The sequence below is a fragment of the Pristis pectinata genome, chromosome 6 (assembly GCF_009764475.1).
Source record: "Pristis pectinata isolate sPriPec2 chromosome 6, sPriPec2.1.pri, whole genome shotgun sequence".
NCBI classification, from domain to species: domain Eukaryota; kingdom Metazoa; phylum Chordata; class Chondrichthyes; order Rhinopristiformes; family Pristidae; genus Pristis; species Pristis pectinata.
In genome coordinates this window covers 59,248,544-59,268,624 of record NC_067410.1, presented here as the reverse complement: position 1 = coordinate 59,268,624, position 20,081 = coordinate 59,248,544, and the positions used below count along the sequence as shown (strand labels likewise).

General features: G+C 40.6%; 1 protein-coding gene across 2 annotated transcripts in view; it reads left to right on the top strand.

The window, feature by feature from the left end:
* The window catches only part of stk25b (serine/threonine kinase 25b), a 48,126-nt gene extending 30,912 nt beyond the window's left edge, over positions 1-17,214 (top strand). The window contains exons 6-11 of one of the 2 annotated variants that reach the window (XM_052018475.1): positions 1,122-1,307; positions 5,998-6,143; positions 6,847-6,958; positions 8,546-8,617; positions 10,226-10,362; positions 14,307-17,214. In XM_052018475.1, the coding sequence (XP_051874435.1) occupies positions 1,122-1,307; positions 5,998-6,143; positions 6,847-6,958; positions 8,546-8,617; positions 10,226-10,362; positions 14,307-14,346 (693 nt within the window). In that variant the 3' untranslated portion in view covers positions 14,347-17,214. Of the gene's footprint in view, positions 1-1,121; positions 1,308-5,997; positions 6,144-6,846; positions 6,959-8,545; positions 8,618-10,225; positions 10,367-14,306 lie in introns of those variants that run through there. The other variant, XM_052018476.1, reaches the window with a different exon arrangement.
* Positions 17,215-20,081: the final 2,867 nt, after the last annotated feature.

Below are 20,081 nucleotides of genomic sequence, written 5' to 3'. Positions count from 1 at the left end.
CAACAAATGAAAGATGTAACTGCAATGAAGTATGGCTTTGGGAAAATCTTAGTAGATCTTGGGTCTTTCAGCCATAATTCATGGATTTTAAACCAGTTCAGCTAGATAAAATCCTTGTGGTCTGAAGCAAAATCAGTTCATCTTATTATTCAGTGAACTACATTTATTTACAGGACACACCTACCATCATTAAAAAATGCATGTGCTGTTAATGCACATTTCTTTTTTGTCCTTTCCTCCCATTTGTGCATGTGGTTCCCTTTTGAGTGGACGTTCCTTTTCTCTCTCCCGCATCACTTTCTGTATCTGGCTTACATTCTTGTACCTTTTTTTTTGTTTCTTTGTTTCCCTTTTTTTAATTGAATCTGTTATTCATCAGTGTCGCAGTTAGATAACTGGATCACTCTAGAAGTTACTTCATTCTGCCTTGCTATCAAGTTGGTTGAAGGCCCAATTAACATAAGTTTTAATAACTGATAAGTATCAAGATAACTTCATGCCACAAAGATCATAGGAGCAGGGAAACCTGAAGGGGGAAAATATACAAAGCAAAACTTCCCACCTCACGAGTAAACAGATTAAACTTGATTATTCTTGTAAATGAAGTAAACCGAAGGATGAGACTTGAGCAAAATGAGCTCCCAATTTGTGAACATTTCTGGCAGAGTTTGGCTCTCTTTCATACATTGCCGTCTAATGAACCCAGAGTGTTCTTTAGAATTAACAGATTCAACAATGAACGAAGTCCCGTCTCTGCTCTGCTAGACTAGAAATAGCAGGTGAATTAGGAATGGTTCTGTGGTTTAGAGATTGACACCTGGCAAATCTACACCCAACTGAGAGATGTAGTGACCACAGAGGCAAGCCAGGGCAGTGTGCAAGATTAGTTAATTTTGAAATCCATGCTTTGGTAAGCTCTACTGAATGACTTCCACGGCAATGTCTCATTTAAAAGCTGAGACAGTACCAGTTTTTAAAATAACAATATTTTCGTGTGCAGTTTTTTAGTCTGTTCCTCCAGTATCTATCCTTGTAAGTAGAAAAGTTGCCAAATGTAAACTGATGTAGGAAACTAGTCTTTTTTTTAATAGAGTTTCTCATTCTCTGACGTTAATTTTCAGGCAGACATCTGGTCCCTTGGAATAACTGCAATTGAATTAGCGAAGGGGGAGCCGCCGAACTCGGATTTACATCCTATGCGAGTTCTATTCCTCATTCCAAAGAACAACCCCCCAACTCTGGAAGGGAATTACAGCAAGCCCTTCAAAGAATTTGTAGAGGCTTGCCTCAACAAGGACCCCAAATTTGTAAGTAGGGCTGGTTTGTTTTGAAGGAAGTAATCTGAATGGTCCAGAATTTGTGTAGTTTATGCTGTCACGTGCAGAGGTGTGTGTCCAATGACTGTGTTTATGAAAAATTAAATGGAAAAAAGTTTGTAATTACAAAGCATCTGATGTTTTCAAAGGACATCGAGCACTTTATATCCCACAAATTACTTTGAAGTGTGGTCAATATTGTAAAGAAATATAGCAGCCAGTTTATACATTCCAAGCTCTGATGTAGTGTGGTAGATGCCAGATAACATGTTTTGGCAGAATTCATTGATAAATGTTGGCTAGGACATGGAGACCAATCCACTTCAGGTTGTGCTGTGAAATCCTTTATTCACCTGAGCAGAAACAAAGTTTACTTCTTATCTGAGGACGGTGCATCTGAATGTGTAGCCCAAACACTGCATTAAATAAAGGCTGAAGTTATGTGTGGTGAGTGAGGTTTGAATTTACAGTCTTTTTACTTTGAGGCATCAGGTCTACCATCAAGCCAAGACGTGTTAAGCAAAGGCCTTAAATAGAGAAGTGCTTGAGCTGTTGCTCTGTTGTTACCAAGATGAGAGAATGATGAAATAAAGATCTAAGATCTGCAATAGTGTAAAGATTATAAGTGTGAGGTTGTGCAGTCCAGTACATGAATGTAGAAAAACCAGTTTGTTAAACGAACAAATAATGTTAAAGTTGATGTGCATTGTATTAGAAAAATTGGGGTGGGGCAATAGTTCAAAAGTAATTATACATATGCTTGGTGTTCAGAATTTCTCCACTTTGGTTCTGTATGTACTGCCTGCTTCCCATTTCCTTTCCAGGAAATTATCACAGATCGAGTATGATGATTCTAGTTTCTTCATGTGCCCATATACAGTACTTTCCAACAGATGTTACTGGATGGCAGTGGGGAGCAGAAATCCATCTGTGTCCCACCCTCCCCCTTCCTATCACATAAAATGTTCTAATGCACCAGTTGTTTCAGCCAGTTTTGCTTGTAGTGCACCAAGTATTGTCTTCATATGTTGGACCTCCGAGGGTTCATATGGAGATTGTGAAGGTAGTGTGTGATGCAGGGACAGAATAGTGGAATAGATATTCTATCTATTTGGGTCCCTTTGACTAAATGGTTTATTATCCAATTTCTTATTGTGAACAACTTCCTTCAGCTAATGACAGTAAGCTAGTCTGCGCCAATATTTTTACATAGCTGAATTTGTGTAGTTGGACAATAGTGATCCATAAAATGAAGTAGAAAGCAGTATAACGCTAAGAAAAGCTTTAGAGGTAAAAGAAAAAGAGGACACATGGAAAGCTGTAATAAGCATCAAAGGAAACAAAAAAATGTACAAGAAGCCGTATGAAGAAAATATTGCAAGAACCTTTAAAGCTATCAGAATGTAAATTAAATGAATTGAGTGATAGAAGAATGAGGGCCCATTAAACAGAAATATAGGCATAACCATAATTGGTAATAAGGAAATGGAAAAATAGTTAAGTGTTTTATGTATTTTTAAATGGAGGAAGAGAATGATATACCACTAGTAGAAGGAACTTAAAAATGTCAAGTGGAGGAACTAAATAGAGGCAGTAAATTTTAAAGTAATGAAAATGCAAAAAGAAAAATGGATAAACAGACCTTCAGGACCACGGGTGACATTCTGGAGGACTGGACAATAACCAGTGTTCCCTTGTTTAAGAAAGGCAGTTGGGACAAGCCAGGAAATTATAGGGCCATGAGCCTTATATCAGTGGTAGGGAAATTATTGGAAAGGATTTTTGGGTTAGGATTTTCTCATATCTGGAAGTGCATGGTTTTATTAGGGATATTCAGCATGGCTTTGTGTGGGGGAGGTCATAGTTTTACAAACTTGATTGAGTTTTTTGAGGAGATGACGAAGATGATCAATGAGGATAGGGCAGTGGACATTGTATACCGGGGCTTTAAATGAAGCATTCAACAAGGTAACTCATGGAGGCTGATCCAGAAGATTGAGGCACCTAGGATCCACAGAGACTTGGTAGATTGAATTCAAAATTGGCTTGACCATAGAAAACAGGGTAGTGGTAGACAGGTATTATTCTGACTGGAGATCTGTGACCACTGGTGTTCTACAGGGATCAGTGCTGGGACCTCTGATTGTGTGTGTGTGAGAGAGAGAGAGAGGTATGTGTATATGTGTATATATACACAAATGATTTGGATGAAAATTTAGGTGGACTGATTAGTAAGTTCTCAGAAGACACAAAAATGGTGGAGTTGTGGAGAGTGAGAAAGGTTGTCAGAGGATACAGCAGGATATAGAACAAGTGGAAATATGGGCAGAGAAATGGCAGATGGAGTTTAATCCAGATGAGTGTGAGGTGTTGCACTTTGGGATGTCAACTGTAAATGAAAGTGTACAGTGAATGGCTGGACCCTTCAGAGCATTCATGTACAGAGGCAACGTGAAGTACTTTTCAGCTTTTCACTACTTGCATAAGGACAGTTGTGTGTCTCTTTACAGATGACACTAAGTTCGGAGGTGAAGTAAGTTGTGTTTGTGTTTCTGCAAAAATTATAAAGCTAGAAAGACAAGGAGTCTCAAACAGTCAATATGAGAATGTATGAAAACGTCAAATTTGGCTGAATCAAACCAGAATATTTTCAGATCTGGAAGAGCAAAAGGTTTTTGATGTTCGGTTAAAAGCCTTGTGTACTTAGCCAAAATAATCAAAAGTGCTAAAGACTGTTTAAATTGTTGGCTACCATTTTCAGCCAGAGGTGCCATATAGACTATCCCTCTTATTATCTCCTTCACAAACCCAATTTTCAGCCAATTTGCAAATGACATCAAGTATTGAGCACACTAAGTACAATGAAGCTTATGGACTTCAACAATATTTTGACAGTAGTGCAGAAGATCTATCCTTTAGAATAAGCTGTGTCTCTAGTCAAGCTGTTTCAATACACCTGTAACGTTGGCATCTATCCAATGTGGAGAGAAATTGTATGGTTATGTCTAGGGGAAGATGTAAAAGATAAGTCTTACCTAGCCACTTAACCACTCCATTAATCTGCTCTCAAGGTGTTGGATGCATTTACTCACCATTAACCTCATGTCTTCTGATATTAGGTTTTGCGAGGATCAGATAACTGCATACCTCAGCACATCCTTGCCCGAAGCATGTAGAAAAGGGCAGAGACTGATGGCTTTTGACATCAAGGCAGAATATAATTGTGTAGCAACAAGAAACCCAAGTAAAATGGAAGTAAACGGGAACCAGGGAAATTTTCCATTGTCTAGGTTAATGTGTTGCAGAATAGAAGCTACTTAGGGATTTGAGGAGGCAAATCACCTTGGCCCCAAGACGTTGCTACATCTGTCCCAAGGGAGAGTGTTTGAGGTCCACCCAATTAAGCTGCTTCATCAGTGACCCCCCCCCCCCCCCCCACCATTTTAAGATAAGCGTTTAAAATGTTAGCTGATGATTAAGTAATATTCAGAACTCCTCAGGTACTGATGCTCACATGCAGCAAGACCTGGACATCCTTCAGGCTTGAGCTCAAAAGTGGTGAGCTTCATCCAAGCCACACAACCACCTCCCCTTAATTACAAATATCAAATCCCCATCATCAATATCCTGGGAGTCACCAATGACCAGAAACATAATGGAACTAGCCAGACAAATACAGTGCATGGGGGTGCTGGGGGTTGGAAGAAACAAAAATCGGAGTCGGGAAATGTCTCTTCAAAGCCTTTCCCAGCACAATTCAGGAGTGTGATGGAATACTTTCTAGGTGTGCTGTTCCAAGAACAGCTAGTGAAGCTTGACACCAATCAAGCCAAATCAATCTTCTTGACTAATACACCATCTACCCCTCAAAAACTTGATCACTTCCTTGAGGCACAAAGTGACTAGTGTATACTATTCTGGAACTCCTCTAACAGCACTGTGGGAATGTCACATTGACTACTGTAGTTCAAGACAATAGTTCTCAGCACCTTCTCAGGGGCAATTAGGGCTGCCCAAATGTTGGCCGTGTCAGTAACGCACTTAAAGAAAAATTTACCAAGCTGGAATTACCTCCCGAAACTTCCATGGGCATCTGCTTCTCTTTCCTCTATAGATGCTTTTTAAAACATATTTGACCAAACTTTCAGTCATCTGATTAATATTTCCTTCTGTGGCTTATTATTAGTTTTTGATAATGCTCCTGGGAGGTATTGTGGGATATCTTGCTACATTAAAGGTGTTATGTAAATGTAAGTTATCCTTGCTCTGCAGAATGATATCTGTTAAAGTGGCAAGCCATACTAAAAGTGGCTTCACCTTATTTGTTGAAGATTCAGGCTAGCTTTGGTAACTTTGCATAAAGTTAGGAAGTGTGTTTTTTGTGTTTTGTCTGACTGTATCTATTAACCTTAATTGGATGTATGGAATAATTTTAGTCATAGTGTTATCAACAGGAATATTTGAGAATATAATACAAGGTTTTAAGGGAGTCATAGATCATCAGTAGCATTGAGTTGGAGTGTGAAGGTTAATTGAAGAGATTAAGCCAAAAGAATGCTCTGAGCACTAAACTGAGAGGGAGGCTAAAAACCATGTGACTGGAAAGTGAGAAACAAAAAACATTGCAAGTGGTGCTGGAGATGAAGTCCTAGGACTATAAACGTCTGGTTTCAAATCCTAGAGACCAACAGCAAAAGAGCTTCTGAAACACAAGTACATCCAGCGATACACAAAGAAAACCTCCTACCTAACAGAACTAATCGACCGCTACAAGCGCTGGAAATCGGAAGGTCACGGTGAGGAGTCCAGTTCCGAAGACTCCGATCTGTAAGTATCCCCATATTTGGGCATGATGGGTGGGGAAGGAGGGGTACACTACAACTGAATGGTGTTCCTGCATTCAGTCTAACCTGAAGGTGTGGTAGATTTAAAGAAACACCATGTTATTTCAAGGTGCACTTTGCTTAAGCTTAATGCCCCTTTCTGTTCATTAGTTTGTCAGAAATATTCTGCGCAATCAAATAATCAGTTTCCTCTGTTTCACTATTGGTTTAGAATTGTTAAATATCTGGTTCTTTTCTCTTCAATTATTTCTGTATATTTGATCTCAAGTGTATTCCTGTTAATGTGAGCACAGTTTATAAAGTTATGGAATGGATGTGTAAATGTGAAATGAATTTAAATATAGGTAAGTGTGAGATGGCACCTTTTGACAGAGGAAAAGAGCAGATACAGAAATCGTCATAAGTAGCAATGTAGGTTAACATGAAAATGAAAGCAAAACACTGGGATTCATTTCATGAGGAAGAGTACAGAAGGAAGACCTGCAGTTGAATCTGGAAGTTTGCTGGTATTTGTGGTTGGTGAGGTGATGTAATACCTCAAGTCCCTGTTGGTGCTGTCATAAACCTGCATGCCTCTGGTGTGTGAATGACTAGAAATATTGAAGTTATTTAATAAAGATGAACCAAAGATCTCTGTGTGGGTTTGAGGACAAGCATTTTCACAGGAACTTGCTATCTGTCTACAGTGAAGCTGATGCAGAGGAAAGAGATCAGTGTCCAGTTTGGACTTTCCCCACCGTACGTCCCAGCACCTTAAGCAAGTTGCAAAACGGAATGCCTGTACAGAGTTCTCAGAAGGTAGGTCTGTATACATCTAGCACCTTCTCACTAGCATTACAGCAATAAGTGAGTTAGGCAGTATCCACAGTAATACTCTGAGAACTTGCATGGTAGAATCTAATGGATATTTTTTTTAAACTTAGAGCACTCCTTTAACTCTGTTGCTGGAAAGATATGGATTTATTTTTCTCGTCCCTAGGCAAAGCAGGGAGTTTTAGTTGGAGAGACTGTTATGGCCTTCCTACTTCTCTTCCCATGCCTTTCCAAGCCATGCTTTGTACTCAAGTGGGATTATCAAAATTCTATCCCTATATGTGCACCAAAATGCGTAATTGAACTAAAAACAAAAAAGAAATTGCTGGAACCATTCAGCAGGTCAGGCAGCCTCTGTGGAAAGAAACATCATTAATGTTATTGGTCCAAGACCCTTTGACAGAATTGAGAAAGTAAACAAGTTTGTTTTCAATAGCAGCGAAGCTGGCTACTGGAAACTAACTTTTTCTGCTGAAAATCAAAAAAACTGCATTTGCTAGAAATATGAAATAAAAACAGAAACTGCTTGAAACACTCAGCAGGTCAGGCAGCACCTGTGGAAAGTGAAGTAGTTAATGTTTCAGGTCTGGGACCCTTCATCATATTTGTATTCAAAGTTTTGACAAAGGATCCTGAACCTGAAATGTTAACTGTTTCTCTTAACACAAGTGCTGCCTGACCTGCTAAGTATGTCTGAGGAGAAATACTAGTGTTTTAATGCTTTGTGTACTGAATCTTCATTGCATTCAAAGAATGCTCCATCTGCATAAAAACACTACGTAGAAGGTACTGAGACACACAGATCAGAAAGCCAATTCCATAGCCTTGTCTACATTGGCATGACTGACTTCCATTAAGCACAGTTATAAATGAAGACATGTACAGCATCTGAGGTGGCAAATTGGACAAGTTTAGGAAAGGAAAACAATAGGTTAGGGCTTCAATAGCAGAAGGCACAGACACCAGTGGCAGGCAATTAAAACCAGGCTAGATTGGAGCAAGAAATATATTGGTGTGGAGCTGTAGACAGTTAGACACACAGCAGAAAGCTAAGGCCATGAAGGGATTTGAAAATGCAAAAAGGCTTGTTTTAACTAGGTGAAAGCATAGATCAGTGAGCACGTGTGTGAATGAAAGTCAGTGCAAGTTAGGACACAGGCAGTAGTGTTTTGAATTGTAGGTTGAGGGTGGAGGTAAGCCAGCTGTATCTGAGGAAAGTTCATCTAGTGAGAGAAAAGGGTTGCAACAACCAATCAGCCAAGGCAAGGCAGAGTATGGTGATGTTACCAAGATGGAAACATGGATTTACAGGTGTCAAGGGTATGAGGTCTGAAAGTCACAGCAGTATGTGGCATCAACTGGGGTTCTCAGCCTGTATATTGTACAAGGAACAAACCAGAGGTAGGAAATTTTATTGGGTTCCATTGGTAAGGGAGGGAAGATTAGAGCTCTGAGGAAAGTTCAAAAGCATTGACCATGGCACAAAGTAGAGACTAGTGTGGCTGAGATCAGTTGTGAGGAATTTTGCCTTTCAGTTTGCTCACTGTTCTTTTGTGTTATTTTTAAATAAAGCCCTCGGAACCTATGAAGCGACTGCCAAAGTCAAAGTGCTTGACGACCCTGGTCAATCCCATGTTCAGAGAGGTAATGTAGTACTGTATGTGACAATGTGTTTATGTGGTGCTTTTGGATACACTAGTGCTTACACCACTAGCTTTAGATCACAAGTTCTTTCACCATTGATTAATACCAACAGAAGGTAAGTGCAAGAATGAGTTGGTAAAATGCCCAACTTTCCTGTCTTCACTAAGTCTGTGATATCCCCCAGCTTCCATTGCAGATATTTATACATGGAGAACCTTCAGAGTTACTAGAGCAAATCTAATCATTCAAAAGCCGGCTTGTATTCTTATGCAAGTTATGTATGTGTTACGTAGAGCTGAGATCAAAGAACTCATTTTATCAAGGACTGTTGCACTCAGCAGAGAGACAACTTGCTTTCACTCCTCTCTCCACAAAGCAAGCTGCATTCATACCCAAGCTGAATAAATAAAAATTTAACCAACCATATCCTCTTGGTTCCGTCCATGGTCTAGGTATATACCCAGATGTCTGAGGAGAAACACTAGTGTATTAATCCTCACTGCATTCAAAGAATGCTCTATCTGCGTAAAAACACTACATAGAAGGTGCTGAGGCACATAGATCAGAAAACCAATTCCATAGCCTTGTCTGGACTGGGACGTCTGACTTCTTGTATTAAGCTCATTTATAAATGGAGACTATCGATTGGGTGAGATACCCGAATGAAGCTGATTGGGAAGGGAATTGTACGGACTCCTTACACAAGTGGAAGGCCATTAGTCATAGAGTAATACAGCATGGAAATGGGGCCTTCAGCCCAACTCATCCATGCCACCCATGGTGCCCACCAAGCTAGTCCCAGTTGCCTGGATTTGTCCCTTATCCCTCCAAACCCCTCCTATCCATGTACTTATCCAAATGTCTTTTAAATGTTGTTGTTATACCTGCCTTATTGATTTTCTCTGGCAGCTTATTCCATATACACACGCCACCTGTGTGTGAAGAAGTTGCCCCTTGGGTCCCTTTTTAGATCTTTCACCTCTCACTTTAAACCTCTTCTGTCTAGTTTTTAGTTCCCCTTCCCTGGGGAGAAAGACTATGTGCATTCACACTATCAATACCCCTCCTAATTTTATGCACCCCGATAAGGTCACCCCTCAATCTCCTACACTCCAAGGAATAAAGTCCTTACCTGCCCAACCTCTTCCTGTAACTCAGATCCTCAAGTCCTGGCAGCACCCTCATAAATCTAGTCTATTGACATAGCACCCAGAATATCACCCCAATTCTCTTCTGTTTTTCAGATGTCATAGATCTGACATATATTTTCCTTCATTATTTGAAACGTTTTATTCTAACTATCTGCATTTGTTAAAATACTGGTGTATTTTTTTGAGGTGCCGTTAACATTGTAAGATACCTGTTGATAACTTCAGTTATAATGAAACTTGTGTTAAACTAGATTTGTCAAGTCAGCTTAGTGGTATAGTAAATTTTTTTATATCAAGGTAATACGCTCCATAGAAATAGCAAGAAGTTTTATTTTCCCTGCCCTGATCACCTGTTTTAGTTTTGATCCTTGGCGGAAGTCCCATCCTTTACCTACTTGAAGTTAGTTGCTTTTGTCTGATGTTGGCATGTTGTTCAAAATGTTTTGTTTTGGTGAAGCTACAAGAGAAGCACAAAGTCAGTGGTGGGAATCTGGGTGCCATTGAAGAGCTGGAGAATGCTTTTAATCTGGCAGAGGAATCCTGTCCGGGCATTTCAGATAAACTGGTAGCACACATGGTGGAGCGGGTACAAAGGTGAGTGAACCACTGAAATGAAGCATTGTGCAGCAATGTAGTCACAGAATTTAGTGGGTTTCCTAGTGTATCTTCATTACCTTTTATACTTTGGAACATGGTAATACCTTTAGATTAAGCAGACATTAAACCTGAGGGCTGATCTGTCCATGAAACTTTCAAATGCAATTTCAACTTCCAGGTCATTCAAGCAGGAACAGATTCCTGATAAATCCTAAATGTTGCTTTGGCTCAGTTGATAACGACCTTGGCTCTTGATTAAGAAATACTATGGTAGTATTTGGATAATATTAAGAAATACACTAACTAGGCTAGCACCATACTGAAAGAGTGCTGAATTGCCAAAGGTGCTGTTTCTGTGAACCAAATTTACTTTTTAAAAACAAACTGCTTTTATTTGCATTGCAGTAGAAATTAAATCAAACTTCTGATGTATTCTGTGTTCAACTGAGCAGTTCCACACATACAGAGGAATCCTTATTAAATGTCTTTGAATATTTGAGCAGTCATGCATGCACGTTGAGTCCCTATTTTATCTTCCTTTATATTCCTTATAGTTATATTCCTTATAGTTACATTCCTCGTAGTTGCAGAACATCAGGCAGTGCATTACACTCCACGCTGATCCTCTTTCTTGCTTGCTGTGTTTACTGTATCCCTGTACAACATGTTCCTTCCCTTTGTCACACCCACCTTCCTCTAGTTTCCTTTCTTGCATATTGAAAAGTTTCAATTAGTCACAGAGGGATACAGCTCAGAAGCAGGCCCTTTGGCCCACCGTCAACCACCCATTTACACTAACCCTACATTAATCCCATTGTTTATTCTCCCCACATTACCACACCAGGGCCAATTAACCTACCAACCTGCATGCCTTTGGGATGTGAGAGGGAGCCACAGCACCTGGAGAAAACCCACCTGGTCACAGAGAACATACAAACTCCACACAGCAGCAAAGGTCAGGATTGAACCCGGTCTCTGGCGCTGTGTACCAGTGGCTCCAGCTGCACTACTGTGCCATCCTTAATTGTTAAAATGTTGATTAGTCGCATATAGGATCTCTCTTCTTTTCCAAAATTAAAACTGATGTTTGGCTCCTATTGATGGTATTGCACACTTCGTATATAGTGAAAGATTTTTAAAAATATGATAAAATGAGAATGTTTTGAAAGGATTGTTTTGGCCCATTCATCCCAAACCTAAGCTCAAATTTTAAATTGATAAGTGGGAAAAGAGGAAATTGAAGTTTTAACAAATACTATCTACACCATGGAAAATGAGTAAAAGAATGGAAGAAATCTGTGTATCAACTTTTAGAACATCCAGATGTCCCAAAGTGTTGTGCAGATGAATTAATAGTCTTGGAATCATAGATGCAATTTAAGGAACATAGCAACCAATTTATACATGGGAAGCTCTCACAAAAGCTACTGTGAGAATCTGTCCCGGTCACACAAATTGAGGGATTAATATTGGCCAAGGAATAGCTAAAACTCATCTGCCATTTAAATTTATCTATTACATCTACTTTGGAATTAACAGAGACTTGATTTAACATCTCATCTGATAATGCATCAAGTCTCATACTGGTGAGCCAAATATTAAAAGTACCACCATAGGTCAGAAAAGCAATTAAAATAATAACAAAACACTGTGGTTCATTTTTACAGTTGTTGAATTCAAAAGTTGTGGTTTCTTTAAACTCTAAGGGTTTGGGTCCTAATTAAACTACACTATACAGTTCTGGTCTTCATGCAAAAAGAAGGTACTTAGAAATTTTGGAAAAAACATTAATTATAATTTGTGCAAATAACCTCTTAAAATGGGATCTTGCACTGTTGCAAGAAGATTTGAACAGGTTGGGTTACTTTTTAGAAAAGAAAAGAAAATTAGAAGAGACCTGAAAGCAGTCTTTAAAATTATTATTAATAGGTTGTGAGAAAACCTAATACATGATTGGTACTAATTATTCAATAGAGAAATAAGGGAAAAAAATTACTCTAAGGTTAGGATATGCATGTTGTAGCCGAAGGGTGTGGGTGAGGCAAATTTCATTGATACCTTCTAAAGTTGTGTGCAGTTCTAGTGCCCACACTACAAGATGTGGAGGCTTTGGGGAGGGTGAAGAAGTGGTTTACCGGCGTATTGCCTGGATTGGAGATTGGACAAACTTGGATTGTCTTCTCTGGAGGGTCAGGCTGACGGGCCTGATAGAAGTGTATAAAATTGAGAGAAGCATAGGTAGGGTAGATAGTTAGTCTTTTTGCCAGGACCAGAATCAGATCAGGGTGGAACAGTCAAATCCTAGAGGGCATAGGTTTAAGGTGAGAGGGGGAAAGTGTAAAGGAGGTGTGCAAGGCAAGTTTCTGTTTACACAGTAGGTGCCTGGAATATGCTGCCAGGGGAGGTGGTCGAAGCAGCAACGTTTAAGAGGCATTTGGACAGATATATTAACAGGCAGGGAATAGAGGGATATGGACCACGTGCAGGCAGATGATTAGTTAGTTTGGCATCATGGTGGGCAGAAGGGCCTGTTCCTGTGTTGTATTGTTCTATGTTCCAAGAAATGAGTGGATACCTGAGTAAGAAAGGAATAGAAAGAGATGCTGAAAGGCAGAGTCAAAGTAACCACCTAATTATGTCTAATGATCTGCTTCTGCAGTATATTTTCTGTGTAAAAAGTAGATATTTACACCTCTTCCACCAAAAAAAAATCTACCTAGTTCCTCCTTGAACTTTGACTGTTCATACCTTGGCCAATTTGTACCAATGCTTGCTGAAAGCTATTAGAATAAAGGTGAATAGTTTGTTGTTTCAGTCCATGCTATCTTGTCAGATATTATTAGGGCTCGGTTTAGCTGCACCTCTAATCCTGAAATCCTGCCAAATGACTTTTTCTTTATTGCTTCTCTAAATGGGTGTTCTCCAAAATGCAGGGTACCCTCACTGTGGTCCACTGACCATAAGGCTTGTGAATGGTAGCAGTTCACAAACCCGTGATTGTCCCCTCGCTCATTCTCATGAGGCTATGTGACCCAGGGACACGTTTACTCTACTCTTATAGTTCATGTATAGGAAATTGCACTAACTCATTGACCTTTGGCAATAAGAATTATATCAAACAGTCCTGCTTTTGCATAACTGCATTATGTAAATGGTGGTACTGGGTACCTTGGACTTTTTTTAGTTTCGGTCCCCATTGTCTGTGGTGGTGAAGAGTTGTATTGATGGAAGCTTAGATTAATTTAGATGCCCTGCCTTCTTGACAATAAATCATTAAATGTGGAATCACTTTTCAGAATATACTAAGTCTCGACTAAAGGAACCCATTTAGACAAATGTTCTCTGCAGACTGTTCATCTGAGGTTGCCTACAATAATTGCATTTGCTTCTTGTCTCCTTGTACGTGCAAAAAATTTTCTTTATAATTCATCTAACTTTTGAATGATCCTGATTCTTTCCATAGCCAATAGCCCACTGAATGAAAACCATCCTGCTGACATCCAGCATTTCCAGTGGCAGCTAACAATCTCTGCTCTGGTGCTTTATGGAAAAAATGTTAGAAACTGAGATCATTCATAGAACCAGAAGCCTCCCTTTTAATAAATCTCCATCTGAGTTATCTACCTTTGAAACATATCCTTCAGTCTCAACGTTCAGCAGAAATGCTCCTTCCTTGCAGATCTCAGTTAGAGAGTCTGCCTCAAAAGCCTGTTAATCTGTGCTGTTGCTCACTTAATATCTTCAAAGAACAAATGAGACCTTTCTCCTGCAGTCAATGCCCAAATCAGTTCCCAAGTTAAGTGCTCTTGAGGCAGTTGATATACAGCAAGACACCTAATGTGTGTGTGGCAGGACAGGGCTGAATTGAGTGGGTGCAGTAGAACCAGTGGGTTAAAGCTGCTGCTTTTGATTTGTTTGTCTTTTCTCTACCCCTCCTGCAGGTTTTCATTAAGCGGTTCTAGCAAGAACTCTGCGCGGTGAGGATCTCGGCACCTTCAGGGGCTTCCTATGTGCCCCGTGACCCAGCACCCAACAACACCCTTCCTGCTGCAGTTAGGAAAGTCTGTGACTGCTGATGCCACTGCTTCATGGCCAAGCCGCTGAGACTCGATCACACTGTTGGATCAGAACTGAAGATGTTTTACTTTTAACACTGATGCCATGAGGGGTGGCACCAAATATGAGGGGTTGATTTTTTTTTGTTGTTTTAATTAGAAGTTACAATATTTTTACAGTTTCTTTTTATGCAGAGAAGGTTAATTGATGGTGTATATCAATCTGTATTAGTAGAAATGTACTGTGTGAGAGACAGCATCTCTTGCTTGCCTGTCTAGGTTCTGTTTCAGATTTCAATTTTTTAAAATGGTTTTAAAATTAAATAATGCCATTTATAAGGGTGCGCAAGCATGGATTATATACATTCGGGGTAGAGACTCCAAGATGGTGTACAACTTTCACTGAACTCTTTTAAGAGGGGGCTACATTCTGCTGCTTACAAAAGATGTTAGTTGGATGTGGGAGTTGGTGGTGCTTATCCAGACCTTGGATCAGTCAAATCATTCCAGACTACTCTTGGAGTAGTCCGATGGCATAGGCAAAGTGTCTCTCGACTGCGAAGGCTGCGTTTTCAGTCAGTCCAATCTGCTGGTCTGATCAAGGGAGTCTTCTTAACAGCCTTCAAGATGGACCCCTGCATGTTGCAGGGGGAGATCGAGGTTGGCCATTGAAAAGACCAGCTCAGCAACTGGAAGGGAGAATTTGTGAAGGATAAGATTAAGGAGTGAAAACAGTTTTATTTAAAAAAAACACTTAAACGTGAAGTTGTAGAGACATGAATGTTACTCCTGAGTATATTATAATCCCTCATCTTAGACAGCACAAAGCTCCCTTTTCTCCCACCCCTCCAAACACCGCAAATTACAGTGACATAACCCCATATTTTTATTTTTACCACGACCTGCAAAAGTGATTCTGTCTCTTTGTAGGACAGTTCCACAGTGCTGAATCGTGGGGTTGATTGAAAGGGTGCAAGTCACACCTGTTGGGAATCACACCACCTTGTTTCCCTGCAAACATCTTGATGGAGGAGAGAGAGAAACATACTGCCTTCCCAGGTGGGATCTCAATTTCTGTAAGCGCTCCAGCCTGGGTTGCGACACGAGCATGAAACAAGCAAAGCAGAATGTTACTTGGATCAGATGGTGGAGAAATTTAAGACTGCATGTCTTAAATCGAAGGCTGGCCACATCTGGAACAGTCTTTCTTCAGGTTAACACTCCAAACTTTTCATATCTAAATGGGTGACAATGAGTGATCTGTGGGCAGCTGGAAAAGAACATTCTCTCTTGTTTTAAGGACAGATTCAAAAGGTAGATGACTCAAATGTTTTAACCATGACTGCGCCCTCACCCCCAACACTGATTTTGCACTGTTAGTATTCCAGAGAACAAAAATTTGTAGGCACATCGAAGAAGTATTACTGTTACCATTGTACAGCAATTGAGTTGCTGTTGCCAAAGGATCACCAGGTCATTGGAGATCTGTGGAACTGTGTTCAGTCCTTGAACTGAAACGCTGCTGGCCAATGTCTTTAATGGCATTGACATGGACTTTCCTACTGAACAAACTGGGGAAACCCTGGTGTTAGCAGGACATGTAACAAATGAGTTTTGCGATGCAGTTTTTATTTCATCTACTTTCAAAGGAAGTTTCTTTATCTCACTTGATGTAGCACAAAAAAAAATTACCATAATATCGTGTCCAAATTAAGTTTGTGTTTTCTTCTGTAAGTACATAAATGTTCCATTGTGTAAGTACGATCACATTCCTTCTAGGTTCTATTATGTAAGTTGGAATCAGTGATAATTTTGAATGGATCCTCTGTATGGCCTTAAAGGGGATGGCAGGCTGATTGGATTATTTTGCTTTTACTCTATGCATTAGGAAGATGAACAAAATGAGTGACAATACTGCTATAAAATGTGCCCAGCCACATTGTCCTGCTCCTACAATAAAAACATTTGACCCAAATCTGGTAGAAATGCCATGATATAATTAGGGGAGAGTGAAAGAGCAAAGTGAACCAAATAAGATTTCTGTGGGAGTGGAAGCGTGTGTTTAGGACTGCAGTGTTCCTGACCTGAAAGACTTCAAATAGTATGACTTAAGAATGGACAGTTGGTAGTAAGACTGGGAAGTCGCAAAGAAACTGCAGCATGACATAAAGGGAAATGAGATGTGCAAAAGAGGTTGTTCTAAAAATACTGTTGGTAACATCCAGGCAAAGGACTGATCAGTCTCAAAATGTGTGAGGGTAGCAATCTGCCAGGAGTTTCAGCTGTGACTTTTGCAAGATACCCAGGGGGGACTGGTTGATTCATTTTGTTGGGTTTACCCAGTGTTGTGGCTGGAGATCTGGAGAAACCCACCCTGAATGTTTCGCTGGATCATGGTTTGCTGGCGCCTACACGTAATCTGACTTTTCTTTTCAAATTACTGACTCTGCTTTTCATCAAGGGCCTATTCCCATGGTGATTCCAGGTCTGACACACAGCTGTAATCAGTTCCAAGCTCCAGATACCTGCATCCCATTGAGGAAGACGAGCAGTAACTCTGCAACCTTGTCAGTGAAGCTCGGGATTGTGTTCCTGTCTGTCTTGTATTTGTATACTGCGTGCATTAACAGTGTACAAGTGCACACTAGGTCTGCAAACCCAATTGTTACCTATCTTAAAATCCAGTTTAGGTTTGGTTGTAGTTATTTATGGTGAAGGAGCATATCCATGCTCTCGGAGCAGTGGATTGTGTTTTATATACAGTGTAATGGACAATAAAATACAAGAATGGGCCACCTGCTGTTTCTGGCTTTATTTACAGCAACACTTTCAAGGTGGGTCTGTTTCCTCCCATGCATCTTTGAGAAAGAAAATTTGACATGACTGGTCAGCTAACTTGTTTTTGGTGAGTAGGAATTATGTCTACCCAGAGAGCTTGCTACAACACGAAGAAGGCTGTGCCGCCTTCAACATCAGCTGAGAGACAGCAGGGAGGGCCTTAACATTTTCCAGGTCCTCCCCAAGTTACAGCTGGGTTTCATTCTGTGAACTGTTCGTCACCAAAACAGTACGCAACTCAGAAATGTCGTGAACCAAGTTCCCACCTGGCAGAAGATGCATCAGCTGGTAAATCCATCCTGCTGGTCTCCCAAGCATTCATTCGTATGTATGGGCTGTAAGTAAATCAGGTGTTTGTAACTGGGGGAGGAGCTGTATTCAAAGGAAGGCATCAGAACGAAACTGGAAGTATCTTCAAGCCTTTTAACCACAACTACCAACTGAGCTAGGATGTACTTTATTTTGATGCGTCAGAGGCACCTAAGTTTATTTTAGCCATTCGGAATGATCTTCTTGGTATTTGATGCTCCTCCTGTGGTTACTGCTCCAGTATCATCGGCAAAGTTTTGCCTTTGGCTTGGAGGACACAATTTGATGTGTTCCAGCTCAGTCTGGCAATAAACAGCTCTGTTTGTTATCTGCCATAATTGTTCAGGTCTGTAATCATTGAAATCCTGGGTGTGGGGGGAGGTTTTCACTGGAGGGGAGTTGGAAATGAGGAAATTGTTGAGCAGAAGTGTTCAATTTTAGGGGTGGGGGGTGTGGAAAGGTTGATGGGTTAATTGGCTGCTGTAAATTGTCCCACATGAGCAGGTGAGTGGTAGAATCTTGGGGTTTTGGGGGGCAGTTGATGGGAATGTGGGGGGAATAAAATGGGATTAGTGTAAATGGGTGTTTGATGGCATGGAATTGGTGGTTTCACTCTGACCCTAGGTAAGCAATGAAATCCAGTGGTGCTGGGCTGCACAGCTGTTTGCTTCTACCTGATTGTACTTCCAAAACTACAAGACAAAAGTTTTTTGTTAAAAGATGCAACAACTCTTACATTGATATTCTGCCCATTGCAGTCCTTTTCATTTGATAAGAGGTGGTCATTTTGTCCATCCATTCCACGCACTAACAAAGCTCAAATCTATCCACTCAGTCATAGTGTGTATAGACTACCCTTACACATGGACTTTAAGATCTGCAAGAGGAAATACTCAAACTACTTTCCCCAACTCTGGGTGTCACTTATTCCAAAAGGTTGTTGGATATTTTAAATGGGAAGTGCTACTGGATGGCATTGTTACAGGACCCATGACAAAGTGTGATCAGAGTAACTGAAAGTTGGAACAGACTGTTTAGGCTAAACTGAGTGGACATTTCTTGAGTCCAAGTCCTTTGGCAATGTGACTGCAGCATGTACAACATCCTGATCTTCTGACACTCTTGGGTGGAAACCATCAAATGATAGGGATTTGCCAATCTTCAATATCTTTACTTCACCATTAGCATTTTTAATGCATTAAATCTAGCAAATTGCATCCCTTGTTGAGTCGCCTTTTGGAACCATAGAATTTTAGGATTTTAACCTATGGCACAGTGCAGCTGTCTCATGGTTCCAGCAGCCTGGGTTTCAACCTGAGCCCAGATGCTGTTGGTGCAGAGTTTGCACGCTCTCCCCATGACTGCATGGGTTTCCTCTGGATGCCCTGGTTTCCTCCCACATCCCAAAGATGTGTTGGTGGGTCACTTGTTTGCTCTAACAAGTGCAGGTTAATGGCAAAAATGAGTTGATAGATGTGTATGAGGGAGACAAGGAACAAAGGAGAAGCTAAATAGGACGAATGAGATTGGCACCCTGGATAGCATGATCCCAATGGGCTGAGCAGCCTCCTATGTCAGTGTAAATTTGAGGATGAAAGCTTAAGCATGATGGTATCCTATGTGGCTGTGACCATTACCTTCCTGCTGTTTAACTTTCCACCACCATCCACATCTGGGTTAAGAAGTGGAACAGCAGGGCAGGGATTTGATCTGTTGTCAGTGGGAGCACCAAGCCTCAGCTGTAGGACATTGCCATGTAGCTTGACCTAAGACATCACTTTTGTTTTAGCACATCCAGTCCTGCACCTGATGTGCTCTTCTGTAATATTGGACCTGAGTGATGGTAAGTGAGAGAGTGCCTGTGTTGTGGCTTCAAGATCATGACAGAATAAAGTCAAAAGTTTTGGGCATTGTGGTGCAGAGGTCCTGCCTCCAGTATGTCTACTATGGCCAGCAAAATGCAGGCAGGGAGAAAGACTTTGAAGCAGGCAACTAAAAAAATAATTAAAACATGGGAGTAATTTAAAAACATGAAAACTAACTTGCCTGCATTTTTTGCTTCTAACCTTATCTGTGATCATGCCTTCCCCATTGAAATCAACAGGATTTCAGGACACTGTTAATTCTGATGGATGTAGAGTCTGTGCTTATTTTCCCCAATATAAGACTAGGTCCCACCATTGGACTTTTGTGTGGAGTCCATCAGCTGTCCACAAGTCCATCAGTGAGGCATGGAGTCATACAGTACAGAACAGACCCATACCAACCATCAAGTACCAATCAATACTAATCCCACTTACCAGCACTTGGTCCCTAGCTGACCACACCTTTGGCACTTCAAGTGCTCGTCCAGATACTTCTTAAATATGAGACTGCCTGTCTTCACCACCTTCTCAGGAAGTGTATTCCAGATTGCAACCACCCTCTGGATAAAAAAAATTCCCCTCAGAACTTCTAAATCCTCAGCTTAAATCTATTTGCTCTGGTTTTAGACATCTCCATCATGGGGAAAAG